Genomic DNA, 17,363 nt, shown 5'->3' with positions numbered 1-17,363 from the left:
GGAGAAAAATACAATATTTTGAGATCATATTGATCAATGGTATACCAAAATTGATTATATTAATTTTGTGATAATCTTGCAGATGAACTAGGCCTTGGCAAGATAAAAAGTCTAAAATGCATCGAGGGGAGAAAGGAAGCCTATAACAAATCATGAGTCATATATGAGGAAACCCAACCTGAGGACTAGAGATCCTATAACCAGGTTCAATGGGAAGAACAAATCATATGATGACATGTTGTGAGATGCATTATTATTTAATCCTTCCTATGATGTGAGTGCATTTTGTTCCTGTAATGATTTGTGAAGGTTGAGTCTAAGTACTCTTAATGAAATTTTGTATCTCATATGAGTGGGGTGTTGAAATTACAGAACCATCCCTGACAGATTTCACCTATATGAGTGTGGAAGTAGGCCACTTCCTATGAGAATGACGCTTATTCTCAAAAGCTTTTATGAAAAATCGGGATAGCACATGGCCGTAATATGCTGGCTATTAAAGTTTATGTCAACGCCTTGATTATTGTGTCTAGCAGTAATACTTTATTTTTCTTAAGAATTCATAGTTCAAGTCTGAGACCACTACTGACTCTGGAGTAAAGTTTATTGTTTTACTAAGCGAAGGTTCAATGCAGAGCACACCTTCATTATGCACAATAGTCTCCCTTCAACTAAATTGGTGAACTCTCTTATTTAAATATTAAAATGAGTGGGGAAATGTTGGTGTTATTATGCATTTTAATATTAAAATCTTAATTTGCATGATAATTTATGGATATAAAGTGAAGAAAGTGGTGTTATTATAATTAACTTCTAACACTTTATTTGTCCATAATCTACCAGATTATGATTTTAACTCATATGACCATTAGTTGTTGTAACTCCATGGTAATTAGTTGCATGTAACATATGTAACAACAAAACTATTTATCTACCCACATTGCTCTAATTGTTAATGGTGGTAAAATGTGGCCTTTAGTAATTTGTAACTTCTCTCATTATTTTGTTGTAACTCTCATGGCTATTAGTGTCATTAGTTTTTTATAACTCTTGTAACCTAAAGACTATTGATCTTTCTTCTTTACCACTCCTCTTTATTCTTTTCATTCAATACAAGGATGAATACCTTACTTATAAATAGAGGTAGCCTTGCGTGTTATTGCATGGACAAGGAAATATGATTAGTGTGAAAAAATTATAGTGTGCAGTAGTGAAAGAGAGAGTTGAAACAAAGAAAATATTCTAAGTCTTCAACTATATTCACTACACAAAAGAGAGTTATTATATTAGTGAAAGAAAGAGTTGAGACAAAGAAAATATTCTAAGTCTTCAACTATACTCATTATACAAAGAGAGTAAGTATATGTTGTAGGAAGGTGTTAGTCCATAGATATCCTCTTCCACTTCTACTCGAGAATAGGTATTCTCTGAAGTAACCTCGCAGGTCTTTGATGCTTGTACTTTATGTGCTGACAGTTGTGGCAATTAGACACGTACTCAACTAAATTCCTTTTCATCTGAGGCCATAATAAAGTTGTCTCATGTCGTGATACATCTTGGTTGAATCAGATGAATAGAATATCAAGAACCATGAGCTTCTACAAGCAAATCATGATTTAAATCACCAACTCGGGGCACACACATGCATCCCCGCACCATCAACACCTCACACGCATTGTGGCATTAGAAGCTTCATCACATAGTATTTTGTTCCAAAGTTTGTTCAACTTCTCATCTTCAAACTATCTGTTCTTGATCATATCAAGTAATATTGACCTTACCTCCACACTAGCCAACATTTTACCTCTTTCAGAAATACCAAATTAGATAGACTGAGATGCTAGAATTTGAATCTCTCTAGCCAAGAATATCAAACAGTCATTTACTTTTCTTGAACATACATTGTAACAAGCAATGCGAAGGAATGATTATCATGCACACATAAAATAAGTTGGATTTCAACTACATTAAACCATCAGATGACCCTTGATAATAGCGGAATTCACTTGATATGACGGGATTGACCAATGTTGACACCCATTATAGCGGAAATTTTTTGCTATAGCGACGTTATTATAGCAGTCTGCCCCTCGCTATAGCAAGTATGGCGAGGCAAAAGCTTAGAATTTCTCTTAATTTTTCCTTTTTTAAGATGCACCCTCAAACCATGATATTTTGAATTAACTCCTTTATGTCAGGTTCGATATCGGGAACTCTACTCACTCGAATTCACTTTTAAAAAATTCTATGTATTCCTTATCATATTAGCTAACATAAAAATATATTAAATATTTTCACATTTACCCAATCCATTATTGCCCAATACCATACCTTGCTCGTATTTCACTTAAGCCTAGTCTAGTCTGAAACTTTTAACTTCTAATTTGGTAAAAGACTTAACCCAAATTTTTATATTCTAGACTCACCCGTAGCAACAAAAAGGGTCATTACAATAGATAGTAATTTACACATTATTTTTTCTTAAACAATCAATTAAGAAAAATGAGTCAAGCCATCAATAAGAACATACTTGTACACATTCTCTTCTTTTTGATAAGTGTAGAGCATATTTCATAGACTGTTGTGAGAATTCAATTGTAGAGCGAATAGCATTTGAACTAAAGGGTAGGATACATTTTTCGAACTATCATGAGTTATTCATTCAGATTCTGATCCAATGTTTCAGACTTAGACATTTTCAGTTTTTTGGGTTGATCCAGTTTATTGACATTATAGTAGTTTTGATACAATGACTTTCATGTTCTAGGGGTTGTTAGCTTTATTATTCCGCATCTTTCATTGGATTATGGATTTCAGTTTTTATTAATGTAAAACAACTAGTTAGCCTTTTTTGTTTGGCTAAGTTTTGGGTTATATGTTTAGGGTTAGATGGTTCTCTCACCAGGAGTTAGTGTGGGTGCCACTCACGATGGATTTACGTCGTGACATGTATGCACTTGTATTTTATATGGTACTTGGTTCATCTCGCATCATCTGATTTCCATAGCATTTATTCATTCATTCATGTGCATCATCTATCACAAATAGGATTATTTGTTGTTTGTACCTATTGGTCATATAGAGGGCTGGTACTTGGTTCATCTCGCATCACCTAATTTCCATAGCATTCATTCATTCATTCATATGCATCATCTATCACAAATAGGATTATTTGTTATTTGTACCTATTGGTCATATGGAGGGCTGGATAGGTTAAGTTTGTTGTTGTGTACCTTCCGTGATTATAGGCATCCGATTAGGTTATTATTTGATTATTACTATATAAATTATGGTGGGATGATTATTGACATATATTAGATCTGGTACGTCTTATGGTCCCTTTCACCGTTAGTAGTACCAGTCAGAGTATTAGATTATCTTGCTACTCTCTTACTTTGAAAAGAATATTTGGAATGTACCACTATTAGCATTTTATCTTAGTGCAATCTTTTAGTGTTTAGGATGTTAGGTTGTCTCCCTTGAGTTATTACCCTTGTGTTTGGCTACCTATTTAGTATTGTCTATGTCCCTTTCTTCTCTAGCTATTCTTATTTTGTATTACCTTTTTCCGTTGTTATTATCATTGTATATTACCTCTGTCCCTAACTATTCATATTATATAGCACTTCTGCTCCTAGTTACTTGTAGAATATGACGATTCATCTCTACTTCTCTATTATTCTTATTGTGTTTCATTTCTTAGTTAGTTGCATGTAATGATATCCTTGCCTTACATGTTATTTATACTTGTATTTATGTTTGGAGCTTAGTTGGACTACGCCTACGAAGTATCGCATGTTTGGTACTCATACTACATTTCTACACCCTGCATATCATAGTACGAGTTCTTGTAGCTGATGTGTGTATTGTGTGGAGCTGTCATGTATCGGAGATTTGGGGTGAGCTCTTGTCACTGGAGTTATTCCTTCTCCCTCTTTCTTTTGTTGGACTGATCTTTATTTTGTACTTCGGAGACAACTCACTTTCTCTCTCTCTCTCTCTCTCTCTCTCTCTCTCTCTCTCTCTCTATATATATATATATATATATATATATATATATATATATATATATATTATTTACCTTATACGCCTGTTATGCTAATAGCTCCTGTATCAACTGACACCGGGTCTTGAGGGTATTTGTCCTTCTAGCTCTCTTTCTCCTTATATTCATGTATGTTGTGTCTTGTTCCCTATATTTGTCTCTCATTTTTGGTCTTGATTTTTTTGTTTCTACTTTTCCTCTTATTAGCCCATTACTTGTCGTTCCAGACTGTGATTGACTTACCTACTGATGAATTATAATAGGTGCAATTATGACCAGAGAAATCTTGTCGTGACACTTTTCTAGCCCAACTTGAAGAGGTCTCAAATCTATACTATATTAAAAGTGTGAAGGGCCTTAAAAATAATGTTTGAACTTTTTACCCTTCATTAAAACTCTTCGACAAAATCGTCTTTTCACTTTTTTTCTCAATATTTAAAAATTAAAAAATTAGTAAAATTTAGTTATTAAAGCTTACCTTATTTAAATTATATATCTTAAATTTAGTTATTTTATAGTATTTAGGATTTCCTTATTTTAAGTATGTGGAAGTCCTAAATACACGCGTAATACCTAATATTTTGGGTTTCAAACCAATTAAAATTCTATTTTATAAAGATTCTTTCCGAAGATGGGTATATATCTACATTAAACGTGTATTCAAGTTTACATTAATTCATAGGAGGTAAAAATTACATAGGACGTGTATTAAAGTAACACAAATTGTTTTATTTTTGATTGCTTTGAACAAGTTTATGACTAACTCTTCATGGAATGCTTTGTCGGGAGTTCTAATGTCGGCTAATGAATAACTTCTTTCTCTACATTAGAGTTTATCGGGAATTATAATTAACGGAAAACATTAGTGCATGATTGTGGTGTCGTCGCTTTATTAGCTACTTCTTGAAACTGTACTCGATTTGTATGGAAAGAAACCATTCACCATTAGTTAGGTTTAAAAGTATGCCTCTACTTTATTCTTTTGATCTTTTATCAAAACATATTTTCATTATATTTAGTAATTAAAATTTGCTATAATTTTGGGTATTGAATCTTTGTCTTTCGGAAATAACTTATTTACCCCAACGAGATATGAATAAGTTTGTGTATATTATATTCTACCCTCTTCAAATTCCATATGTGAGATTACATTGGGTAAGTTATTGTTGTTGTCACAGTCATAATGTAATGGTCATTTTTCAAGTTAAGTTTAAGTTTAACTGATCCAAGTAACAATGTGCTTTCATGTATTAATAGAAGAAACTTTCACTTTCGATTTTTAATCCTACCTTTATGTTCTAATTTTGTTCTCTATTTTTCAGTGTTAATTGAATTATATCCTTAAAAGTGAGTTCTTATATCAGTAGATGACATTTGTATATTTTCTTTGCAATAGCCTTATTATAATGTATATGGTAAGCGAAGAATAATTGCTTGGATGAATGACAGAAAACAACATATATTAATTGGATAAATTCTTTTGTTTTGAGAAAAAATGTTTATAGTAATTCATGTGATTATCCTTGTCCTTATTAGGCAGTTAAAAGAAAGACGGAATAAGACATTTATATATTAAAATACTCATATAAAATTAAACAAAATTTATCCTTACAAAAGAAACATAAAAAGAAAATTACTCCAAAGATAATGCTTTAGCTGCTGACTAATGAGAATCAGTTCTGCTTAAATTGTTAGCATTTATTAATTTTTTTTTTTATTTGAGTTACGTATGAAGTTTATGTTTAGAATTTTATGAATAAAACTTTGAGATTTTCGATTGTAATTAAAATATTTTAGTTTGTGGTTTGGAATAGTTATTTGTGTAATTTTTGTACTTGCAAAATTTATTAACAGGAAGTTGATTCTTCCTCAAATCTATCAATCGAAATTGATTCTTCTTCAAGTCTGTCAGAGAAAATTATTTTTTTTTTAAGTCTATTAGCGAAAAATAATTCTTCAAGATCAACTCTCCGTCCATGTACGTTTTGAAGATATTGAACTCAATTATTATGACAGTATAATAATATTCATATTTCATCATTCAAAAAATTACTGTCACATATTTTAACGTCAAATGCTATTTTATCTAAATAAAAAGAAAAATGTAAAGTGTGAAGGACCTTAGAGATATTGTTTGTTTTTGTCTTCATTAAAAGATTTTGCTTTAGTCAAAATCATCTTTTCACTATTTTTTTAATATTTAAGAGTTAAAAATTAATTAAATATATTTATGATAAAATCTTTCCTTATTAGAATTCATCAGAACTAATACCAAATTTTAAAATTTTAAATACGCAATAAGAATATAATTAATGATTTTGTAAAGATTTAACTTTAAAAACAAAAAAAAAAATTAAAAATAAAGAAAATATTATACCACAAATATGGTTCAAATTGATGTGTTCCTCTTAACCTCTGTCACCAAAAAAAGGAGGTATTGCATGAAAAACGCAATAGTGATAATCCATCAACCTTTTAAAACTTCTGATGGTAAAATATATGAATGTGCATATACTAAAATATATGTTTATGTTTACATTATTATATTACAGTGTGAAGTTATTTTAAAAAGTGATATATGTTTATGTTTACATTATTATATTACAGTGTGAATGAATTTTAAAAAGTGATTTAAACTTTTTGCACTTCATTAAAAATCTCCGCAGTAAGTAAAATTACTTAATTTTAAATAATCAAACATTACATGTGCTAGTCACGTGTTATTAAACTAGTAATTTTAAATACTACAAATACCCCTCTAGGTTGCTTTAAAACGGAGGTTCGAGTCTGAGCAAGCAATTGATAGAAGCAGAGGAAGGTCAGAAGGAGTAGAGTTCAACTCTATACTCTTTTACTTAGCATGTTCTCATTGGTACTTATTACTTGCTTTTTAATAAATTACGAATAGCTAAGGCCCTCTTCATAGGATTGGAACGACAGCATGGACATTATCCCAGTAGGGACAGACCGCAAAAGTCTATGCACACAGCATGGAATATTTATCATTGCAGAAAAATAAGAAGGCTAGATAGATGAGTTTAAAATTTTAATTCCATCACAAATACAAACAAATGAAGAGAGTAGAACACAACGATTACTCCTCAGGTGCCAATACATCGTCGTGTAAGCACAAAGAAATTGATGAGAGCAAAAAAGGGCAGGGTCTTCGACTCTCTTTTAAAGCAAAACACAGCAATCAACATCTAGATTAGGAATAAAATAACTAGGTGCGCCGCTTCCTATCATCATCATCCTCTTCATCAGAATCACCTCTTTCCCGGAAACGTGGATTCTTCTCCTGCACGACAAGAGAGATAAAAGATTTGCTGCTCAACCTCCTTTCTCATTAAAATCACAAGCTAAAGCTTCTTTAATCCATTCCTATTTTTGATTGCTGATTTAGTACTCCCAAGTATTTAAATGGTGGCAGGCAAGCACATAGTACAAATGAAAAGATGGAAGAGGACCTGCTGGCGAAAAAAGAGCAAAGCAATAAAAGGAAATGATGGCTAAGGTATAAAAGAAATTACCGGTCTGGATTCATGATCAGAGGTTCTCCGAGATTCGCGGTCGCGGTCATAACTCCTCTTTGGATAATCTGACCGATGGTGGTGGTCATCTTCCCTGTTTCGCTTGCGATGAAAGTCTGTTTTCCACAAAAGATAAAAGAATTATTGTTAAATCTATTCTAATGAAACAAAAGACAGAAAAATACATTGTTGTAGAGCATTAGAACTGAACCAAAAGATTTAAAGAGCTTACCTCTACCATGTCGATAAGAGCCTCCATGACCATGGTTTCCCCTATGCCTACCATCTGCAGCATTTCTTGTAAGAGTTGATGACACGCAGTATAAGGTCTATTACAAGTGTACCGCATTTTCTATCATATATTATTATATTGCAAAACCTACAGTTTGAGCACTGCAGATAAACTAGGATAATGTGAAGTTATTAGATGTGCAAGAAAAAACTCAGTGAAGCATATGGTCTTCCTTTTCCCTTTTCTCTTCTTAGAGAAACTCTCAAGCTTAAATCTGATTTTATACTAGAATAATAAAAACTCAAAGCATTAACTTGGAAAAAGCAACCAGACTAATAAGGGGGAAGAATGCGGCCAGCTCAAAAATTAAAACTGGAACAAAACCCAGATAAACAACCAGATTGATCATCCTCAAACTTATAATTCTTTTCACCAAACACGTTTGATTACGAAGAAGCATTCAGAATGTAGACATTGTGCTTAACAGGTGCAGACGTGCAGTATTTTAGATAAAAACCACCATTCCTCTGACATAGGAACAACTCATTAAATGAAAGGCACATAGTTAGAACCAGCGAGGTGTGTGATAAGAATTTCAGTATCAACATTGACATGAGCAGAGATAATAACAACTCAGAAGAACTGAACTTCACCATTAAACCAATTTTGTACTAACACTAGTTTTATTTATAGGAGACAGTTATCCCCCCACCCCAAACCTCCCAAAGCTTTCTACTGCATAGAAGCACACACAAGTCCTGTAGTAGTAAAATCTAAATCTGCAGTAACAAGACACTTCAAGTTGACTGTTGGATCAAAATATTTCCTTAATGAGAAAGGGGAAAGAAGAAAAATACTTGTGGACCGTATGGAAGGAGAGTAATTCTAGATGTTTTGAGAACAAGAGCAGCCCGTTACACGAGATTAAAATGAACTGCATTATCACTTTTTGCTATTGGTGTAGTTCTGAGTATATAGATAACCCTGTGGCTATTGTAGACATACTAGGATCCTTATAAGATGGAGGAGGATCTAGGGATAGCTTTTCTTTTTCATTGATTTCTCTTTTGTTGTTACTCCTACACCTCTGGATGCAGGATAGGCTGCAAATTTTTGGATACCAGCCTTGTGCTGATGATTAATATACAAAATGTTACCTTTGTCAAAAGTAAAATACTTGCATTCTTTACATTCCACATTTCAAATATTATAAAAGAAAAAGAACTGTGAAAAAGAAGCTCTTCGCTAAGATGCAAGGAAGAGTCGATATTATCGAAGAAAAAACTAATTACGAAGTTAAGAGTAGTCAAACTTACAATGAGGTGGAGGTGGCATAACTGGTGGGTACGCGCCCAATGATCCAGTACCATAATCCACTAGCTGCCTTTGTGCTTCCAATTCCTTTTGGACTAATTTTCCATAACCTCCTCGACGTATGACTAGTTAAGGTATTAAAAGATAGTCCTAATTCATAATATAATGAAGAAAGCAATGAAAGAATGATGACAAATCCTGTTGACATTTTCAGGGTGAACCAATGCAAATATTAGCATTGTTCTAGTTGCTTGGAGTCACATGCTAGAGTTTCAACCAATCATCTGATAAGATGATGAAAACTTACTAAATTGATTAACCATAAAAGTAAAATATTTTTGTGTGCACTTCATGGGTTAAACCATATTCTTTTCTTTGATAAGTTGGGTTAAACAATAAAATCTTAAACTGCATACAGTAGAAGGAAATGTAAACAATGTCAACCACCTTTTTTCCGATAACCGTGGTGTCTGGGCTAGCTTGCCCGCACTTCGACTAATTCCACGTGATACCAACCACCTACCACCCGCAATAGGTGCCAAGTAACTCTATCCACCAAGACTAGAACAGATGATAAGAAATCACCTAGTGTTGTCTCTGTTGGGAATTAAACCTGAGACCTCATGGTACTCAACCCAACTTCATTGAACCACTAGGGTTCACACCCTTGGATGCCCAACCACCTTTCCTATCCTTGATGATTCAGTCACATATCTGTGAGCCAAAATTCATCTCCGGAAAAGATGGTCACTTATGCCTCATTTGTTACATTTAACAGGGGTTTGAATCTGAATGTTCAAACATTAGGCCGATTAAGTGTATTTGTTTTCATTAAAATTTAAGCACCTACTTGGTATGAATAGGTCTTAATCATTAGATCTTGAACAAAGTCTTAATCGTTAAGAGAAATTTCTATGTTGATAATTTTCACCACCATACTCTACTCGCAATCACCAACCACCTGTGCTATCATAACCACCATCATTATAGTCATCAGCCTCCAACCACCTCTACCATCACAACCACCATCGCTGTCAACCACTGTTCTCAGTCGGTCCACACCTACCACCTCATTATTATAATCATATTCAGTGTCTCTATCACCATCATTGTCACCCACCATTATCGTGGAAAACCACCTACCGCACCTACCAACTACCTCTGTCATCACAACCATCACCATTGCCAACCACTATCGTCAGACCCACCACCTCTACCACCACTATCAGCCAATCCCTACTACCCACCACGTCCACCATCATAACTAGAACCAACGCCAAGTCGCCAACTGCCACAACACATTCTTCAGTCGCCACCATTAAATCCGTCAACTACTTACATCTACCAACTTCACCATTACAACCACCACTACTGCCAACTGCTATAGTTGGTCACTACCACACTTAACTTCACCGTTACAACCACCACCACTCCCAACCGCTATAGTCAGTCGCTACCACACTTACCACCTCCATCGTTATAACTATATTCATTGCCACCACCGTCGTCACCATCACAACCACCACCCCCACCACCATTATCAGCCACTACCACCACATCCGCATCAGCACCAACTATCACCAATACATCATCAACCACCATACATTTTTGCTCACCACCATTAATACCGCCAACAATTAACATCAACCAACTTCACCGTCATAGCCACCACTGCCAACCGCTACCATCACGTCAGTCACTACAACACCAACCACTCCACCATCACAACTATCATCACCACAATTATTAGCTACTAATACAAACCATTACACCACCACCACAAATCATCTTCACCATCATTAGCAACAAATTCTTACAAGAGTTGTAGAAGAACCATATTTACGTAAGTGCTTCCTACAACTATGCTCCTATGATCCTACGTTTATTAATGAGTCTAGAACCAATTTTAGAGACAAAATCATTAGTGAGGTAGTGCTTCCTACAACTATGCTCCTATGATCCTATGTCTAATTAATGAGTCTAGAACCAATTTTAGAGATAGGATCATTAGTGAATATTGGTTGCACCAAAAACATATAGCAAGATACAATTGAGGTTAATTTGTTGAATATTGTTTTCTATATTCTCAAAACACCTAGAATTCCTCTCCTTCCAAATACTCCACCAAATATAACATTTAATTTTTTTTAATATTTAATCACTTTTTTATTTGAATTGCATATTTACTAAGTTTACAAATAAATAAATTATGCACATTCAAATGTTGAACATAAATAGTCCTAATCATCCAACGTTCAAACCTAGAGACAATATCTTAATAATTCATATGTTCCTACAGATTCAGACATCTAAATCTTAATGAAAAAAAATGGGACCTTATACTAAAAAGTGTGCTTCTCAACATCGTAAAAGTTCTTATTCATGACAAAAGAATAAAGGAAGATCTACTTCAAAATATTTCCTTGAAATGATTAAAAAAGAAAAGCATTGCCCTGTTAAAATTTTGCAACATCACATTGGCTACCAGATGAATTTCCACTTCTACATCAAGTCGATTGTCCTAAAACCATAGGAGAAGAATGCTGAAAACTAAAGCTTTTGAAACACATTTGTGATATTGGTTCCTGCCTAAGCCTTGGAGGGCAGAGTAACTCGGTACTTATGCTAGCAGGAGGTAGCAGGTACCCAATGGAATAGTCGAGGTACACACAAGCTGACCAGACACCAACATCATAATTTCATAAAAACAAAAGGATTTGAAACATTGGCTCATTCACTCGAAGCAAAACACATCAATTGTCACTAACACAAGAGAAAGAATGCTATAGAATCTTATGATCACAAGAGGAAAAAGCTTTTTCTTTATCCACCTTACCAACTACCTTGCTTGATGCAAAGGGTTATGGTTATTGTAGATGGTGATTGGTGACTTACCAGAACCAGCAAAAAAACAAGAAACAGCTGAAGCACCAGCCTTTAGACGCCCCAAGCAACTACGTGTAGGGTAAATGCTCTTGATCAAGTACTATGGAGATACTCTTTAAGAAGGCACTTGAGTAACTATGATGTTGCATCAACAAAATATAAACCAAAACCTCAAGCATTACTTTACAGAGGAATAATATACGCAGTTGAACATATTAGCTAGTCAAGTACCGCTTTAGTTACAATTGCCAAATAGACCAGTCACATGCCGCATATGTACATGTATTAGAACATGTAGATCCATTAAACTATACTATACTGGCATACATGATGATAGTAATGCCAAGTTCGAATAGACTTTTACCAACACTTCCCTGTTTTTTATTGATCATCAGAAAAGACACTTTCCTAAACAAATTAGCTAAGAGTACTTAGTTTGACATCCTTCTGCATACCATAAATTAACTTCGACTAGCTTTCTCCAAGAAGTTCCATGTCTGTTTTGTTCAATTTCAGAATAATCATCACTTTAGAGCATGATAGGACCAAAAAGATTTTATCAGAAATCAAAAAATTTTAAGAAAATAGCTACAAAATAAAAAAAATTAAAAAAAAATTTTAAATAAAAAAAGCTAAAGAAGTTGAACAAAATTATTAAAACGTGCTTATCAATGGAAGAAAAGGATATCTGGATCATAGTCGGTACGATATTCATCGCGTACCTGGGGAAAAAAATGTAAATCAGATCAAATGCTAGTATGAATCTCAGGATAAAAGGATGGTCCACTGAGGCGATTACCTGTCCACCACTCCTACCACGGCCCCATTGCCTACCTTCTTGAAATCCCCAATCAAAATCAACACGAATAGGGCGATCATCAAGAATTGTTCCACTGATATATTTGACAGAGTCTTCAGCATCGTCTCTGGAGTAGTACCTGAAAATAGTTTTGAAATTATTATCGCTGCAAATTATATTCTCCTAACCTTCTTTTTGATTAAGATATTTCCCTTAACCTTCTTTTGTTTTCTTCTTTGGCCTTTTCCACTTGTACAGGGAGAAGGGGGTACTAGGGGGTACTGGCCTATTGAGAGATAAACTCAAAGATATAGATGTAACAAATTACAACGTACACCTTCATCCAAAAAAAGAAAAAAAAAAAAACCTATAATCATCATGGTGCTTATAAAAAGAATTCACTCCTCATACATCTAGATCCATTGTTCACTCTCAACCACCTCCGTATCATCTATCGAATCTTCTACTCATGCAGTGTCTTTGAACCAAAGAACACCTGGAACCAATGTTCGGCCTCGTGTAAAAGACAAGGTCCATCCACTATTTTCAGCAGATATCTGTCTTGCCTTCTGCCCATGTCATTGGCTGTACTCTAAGACAGCCAATTTCCCACAAAAAAAAAAAAGAAAGAAAAACAAAAGAAAATTATATTGATTCCTTGCCTCTACCAGTTATCTTGTCCTCACTTGGAGAACCTATGTGGTCTTGATTGCATCTAATGGATTCAGATTGCCTATAATATGCTAGGAGAGCACATCAAATCATTATAAACACTGTACTGAACATATAATGATTGTAGTATCAGCTCCTAGAATAATCTTCAGCATACTTCTCAAGTTCCTCGTAAATGTGTCATCTAAATATCAAGACACCACAGGTAACAGTTGACTGATTATCTTGAAAGATTAAAATGGAGGACGTGATTCTTAAATTTGTTAGGTGGCATGACAAATGTAAAAATACATAAAATGAAAACCTTAATGAACAAGTAGACAGAAATAGAACTACAGAGAACTAGTTAACCTGGAGCAGGAGTACCATAATTGGAGAAGAAACTATCATATTGAAAGATAGCAACACAAAATGGAAGAAATTGGAGACTGAAAGAAAGTTCAGGTCATACATTACAAAGCAGAATCCACAAGGAGTTTTGGAATTCTTATCCAATCCCATCACTATCTTTTTAATCTCTCCAGCACGAGAGAACAGCTCATATACTTGCTCCTCTGTTGTGTAGAAAGACATGTTCCCCACATAAACAGTTATCGACCTTAACAAAGCATCTTCAAATTCTTCTTGCGTTCCTGGAAACCTTCTGTCCCTATATGCAGAAATCTTGGCTAAATCCTAAGAGAAAAACAGCAGAGAAAATGTTAAAAGATAGTAAAAAGCAAATAAAACCTAGATTAAGAAAGGACATGAGTCCATAGGACACCACAATCTCTTGATGTGAAAATTTCATGAAATGCCAATGGAAATGAAGGAGACTCAATTGCAGCACTTTGCTAAAATTATACAAAAGTATGTAAAGTCGTAGATGTATCTTGCTTCCCAAACAACAAACTTTCGAGTTAAATCAGAAAGCCATGACTTGAGTTGTTAGCTACTCGTAATACCAAGGCTTATAGCTTAGTAGTATCTGTTCAAGTCTCCATGCAACAGGTGTGTATTCGATTCTTATGGCCCCCTTTCCTCGACTTCCTTCCTAACAGAAAAGGTTTAGTAAATAAGACGTTAGCTCCTCGGATGAGCAGCTATACACGGGTTAAAGCATAGTGTACAAAGTTATAGCAACATTTTTTTTTACATAATCCTCCAAAGGCTGTGCTTTCAGAGGCAGGAGAAGATCCCTTCGGGCATCAGTACAATCCACGAAAACACAGAAAAAGACACAACTTAAAAACATGAAAGCAATGGACAAATTGATTATCAAACAAATATACCATGTATAAAGCATATTTGAAAAATCAAAGGACATTGTGGCATTCATATTACCTTGAACAGAGAAGCCATTGTGTTCTTCTCCTAAGGATAACTCCCACTTTATATCTTTTGCGCCTAGTAACTGCATCATTCTAATTCGAATTAAGAATAGCAGGAAAACAATTCGTCAAGTTATAAATAAGCTCATAGACAAAAGAATGATTAATCATTCAAGATAATAGTTATCAAGTTCACCAGTACACTAGCCTCAACTTAACAGCCAGCATTTTGATAGACTGATTCAGAGCTAAATGATAGTTTATAAAAAAATAGCATATTCTAAATGAATCTAATTGAGAATTCTGACCTCCACAGGGCTGCAAACTCAGAACATTGAAAAAAGTTCCATAAAACTTGATCAAAAATATCAAAAAAAAATTCCATAAGCTATTCAAAAAGAGTCAAAATTTTATGCCCTTATTTGCTCTATTCCTTTATTTTCTTATTCAAAAATATTCGGTAATTTGACTACTGATACCCAAAGTAAGATTTATATACCATCAAGACTTTAAACCCCCGCCACCACAAGGGAAACATACAAGAATGCATAACCTGTAAAAATCAGAAAAAACATTGACAAATTGGTATAAACAAGGCCACCTTCAAGTGAAGCGGCTAAGGCTTGTAGTTCATGAGCGTGTCTATTACCGAGAACCAATTTGGACTCATGTTGGGGAGATCAACTATAGAAGTTATTCATCTCGTAAGGAGATAAATGGAGCATTATAGAGAGAGTAAGAAAGATTTACATATGGTGTTTATTGACCTAGAAAAGGAATACGATAAAGTCCCTATAGGGTTCTATGGAGAAGTTTGGAGGCTAGAGGTGTACCTATTGCTTACATTAGAGCGATGAAGGATATGTTTGACAGGGCTAAGACCCAAGTAAGGATAGCAGGAGAGTCGATGCACCTTCCAATCGTGATGGGGTTACACCAGAAATCAGTTTTAAGCCCATTTCTGTATGCCTTGGTGATGGATGAACTATCGCAGCATATCCAAATGGCGGTGTCATGGTATCTTCTATTTGCAAGAGATGATCTAATATTGATTGAAAATACATGCACAGATAATGATGAGCTGGAGGTTTGGAGACCGACCCTAGAGTCTAAGGTTCAATTTAAGCAAGACCATGGTAGACTACTTGGAGTGCTAGTTCAGAGATGCACATGTGACAAATGCAGAAGCAAGGATTGACACACGAGTCATCTCTAACAGAAGAAGTTTCAACTTTCAAGTGTCTGGGTTTAATAATTAGGGAAATTGAAAACTGACGGAGAAGTCACCTGATGATATTGATGGCAGCCCAATTTACCAACTTCACCCCCAAGTCAACGAATTTATTTTATTGACAATGATATTACACATCGTATTGGAGCGGCGGGATGAAATGGAGGCCCACATCCAGTGTCTTATGTGATAATAGTGTGCCCAAAGACATAATGGTAAGTTCTATAAAATGGTTGGCATACCAGTTATATTGTTCCGGGAAGAGTGTTAACCAGTCAAGAACTTACACATCCAAAAGATGAAGGAAAATCATAGCACCAAAAGCTCAGACAGTGCAGCGAACAGCAGCAATACAACCCACCATTAACTGCGAGACACAACTCACAATTTCCGAACAGGTCGATTTTTTTACAGCACAAACACAAATTTCACTAACGCGGGGAAACCCCAGTTCTCTAAAATAACCCTAATTTAACCAACCCAGTACCTAAATCGAAGAGCACAAATCAAAATTCCCACACAGATCGTTTACAGCACAAGCACAAATTTCACTAACGCGGGGAAAATTCAATTCCTTATCCCTAAAATAAGCTCTAAAAAACTCCAAAAACCAGAACAGCAGGGTCGAACACTAACCGTAATTTCACTAACCCAGTACGCAAACCGGTAAGAACAACTTCAAATTTTGCGACAAACAATTCAAAATCCCCAAAACAATCAAATCTGTGACAACAACAAAAACAGTAATTTCACTGACACTGGAAAACCCCAATTTCTCAAATCCTTTAAGACAAACAAGCTTCGTCACAACAGACGAAATTTGCATAATCAAAAAGTCAAAAAGCAGAACAAAACTTTTGTAATCAAAAAGTGAAGCAGGAAGATATACCCGGCAGAAAGCAAGCAGAGCAACTTAAATTCGGTTCTCCTTTGTGAAAAAATTTATGCTGAGTGAGACACAAGTATTACTTGGCATATGAGGGTACTTTTTTTTAATAAAAAAAGGAAAAAGGTTAAATATGTCCTGAACTTTGCGAAAAGGTTCAAATATATCCTCCGTTATAAATTTGATCTAAATATATCCTTCTTGTTAAAGATTAGGATCAAATATGCCCCTATAGACGTTAAGTGACAAACTGGACATTTGCATGTCCTTTTTTCTTTTCTTTTTTTTTTAAATTTTTAATAGCTACATAAGTAAATAATTGTCACATCACATAAAAAATCCGCCCAACTCTTTTATATCCTGACCCGACCCAAGATTCGACCCAAAACCCTTTTTTAACTTCTGTAATATCCTAACCTATTTCATCATATCTTCTACGACAATAACTTAGTCTACCA

At 34.6% G+C, this 17,363-nt stretch overlaps 1 protein-coding gene across 6 annotated transcripts; it reads right to left on the bottom strand.

Moving 5' to 3' along the window:
* Positions 1-7,050: 7,050 nt before the first annotated feature.
* On the bottom strand, positions 7,051-17,049 carry LOC107858517 (nuclear cap-binding protein subunit 2). 6 transcript variants are annotated; one of them, XM_016703195.2, is made up of 10 exons: positions 16,909-16,981; positions 16,656-16,742; positions 14,802-14,871; positions 13,930-14,153; positions 12,807-12,945; positions 12,696-12,729; positions 9,124-9,240; positions 7,808-7,861; positions 7,576-7,691; positions 7,051-7,343 (listed from the first exon to the last, which is right to left on the bottom strand). In XM_016703195.2, the coding sequence occupies exons 3-10, from the start codon at positions 14,817-14,819 to the stop codon at positions 7,269-7,271; spliced, it is 777 nt and encodes a 258-aa protein (XP_016558681.1). In that variant the 5' UTR covers positions 14,820-14,871; positions 16,656-16,742; positions 16,909-16,981; the 3' UTR covers positions 7,051-7,268. The 6 variants fall into 6 exon arrangements, with proteins under 6 accessions (XP_016558681.1, XP_016558680.1, XP_047262307.1 ...); XM_016703194.2 differs by lacking the exon at positions 16,656-16,742 and having other exon boundaries at positions 16,909-17,049; XM_047406351.1 differs by having other exon boundaries at positions 16,656-16,916.
* Between the last annotated feature and the right edge of the window lie 314 nt (positions 17,050-17,363).

The sequence above is a fragment of the Capsicum annuum genome, chromosome 2, assembly GCF_002878395.1.
Source record: "Capsicum annuum cultivar UCD-10X-F1 chromosome 2, UCD10Xv1.1, whole genome shotgun sequence".
In the NCBI taxonomy this organism is placed as follows: domain Eukaryota; kingdom Viridiplantae; phylum Streptophyta; class Magnoliopsida; order Solanales; family Solanaceae; genus Capsicum; species Capsicum annuum.
The sequence above is the reverse complement of the archived record's forward strand: the minus strand, read 5'-3'. Positions and strand labels throughout refer to the sequence as shown.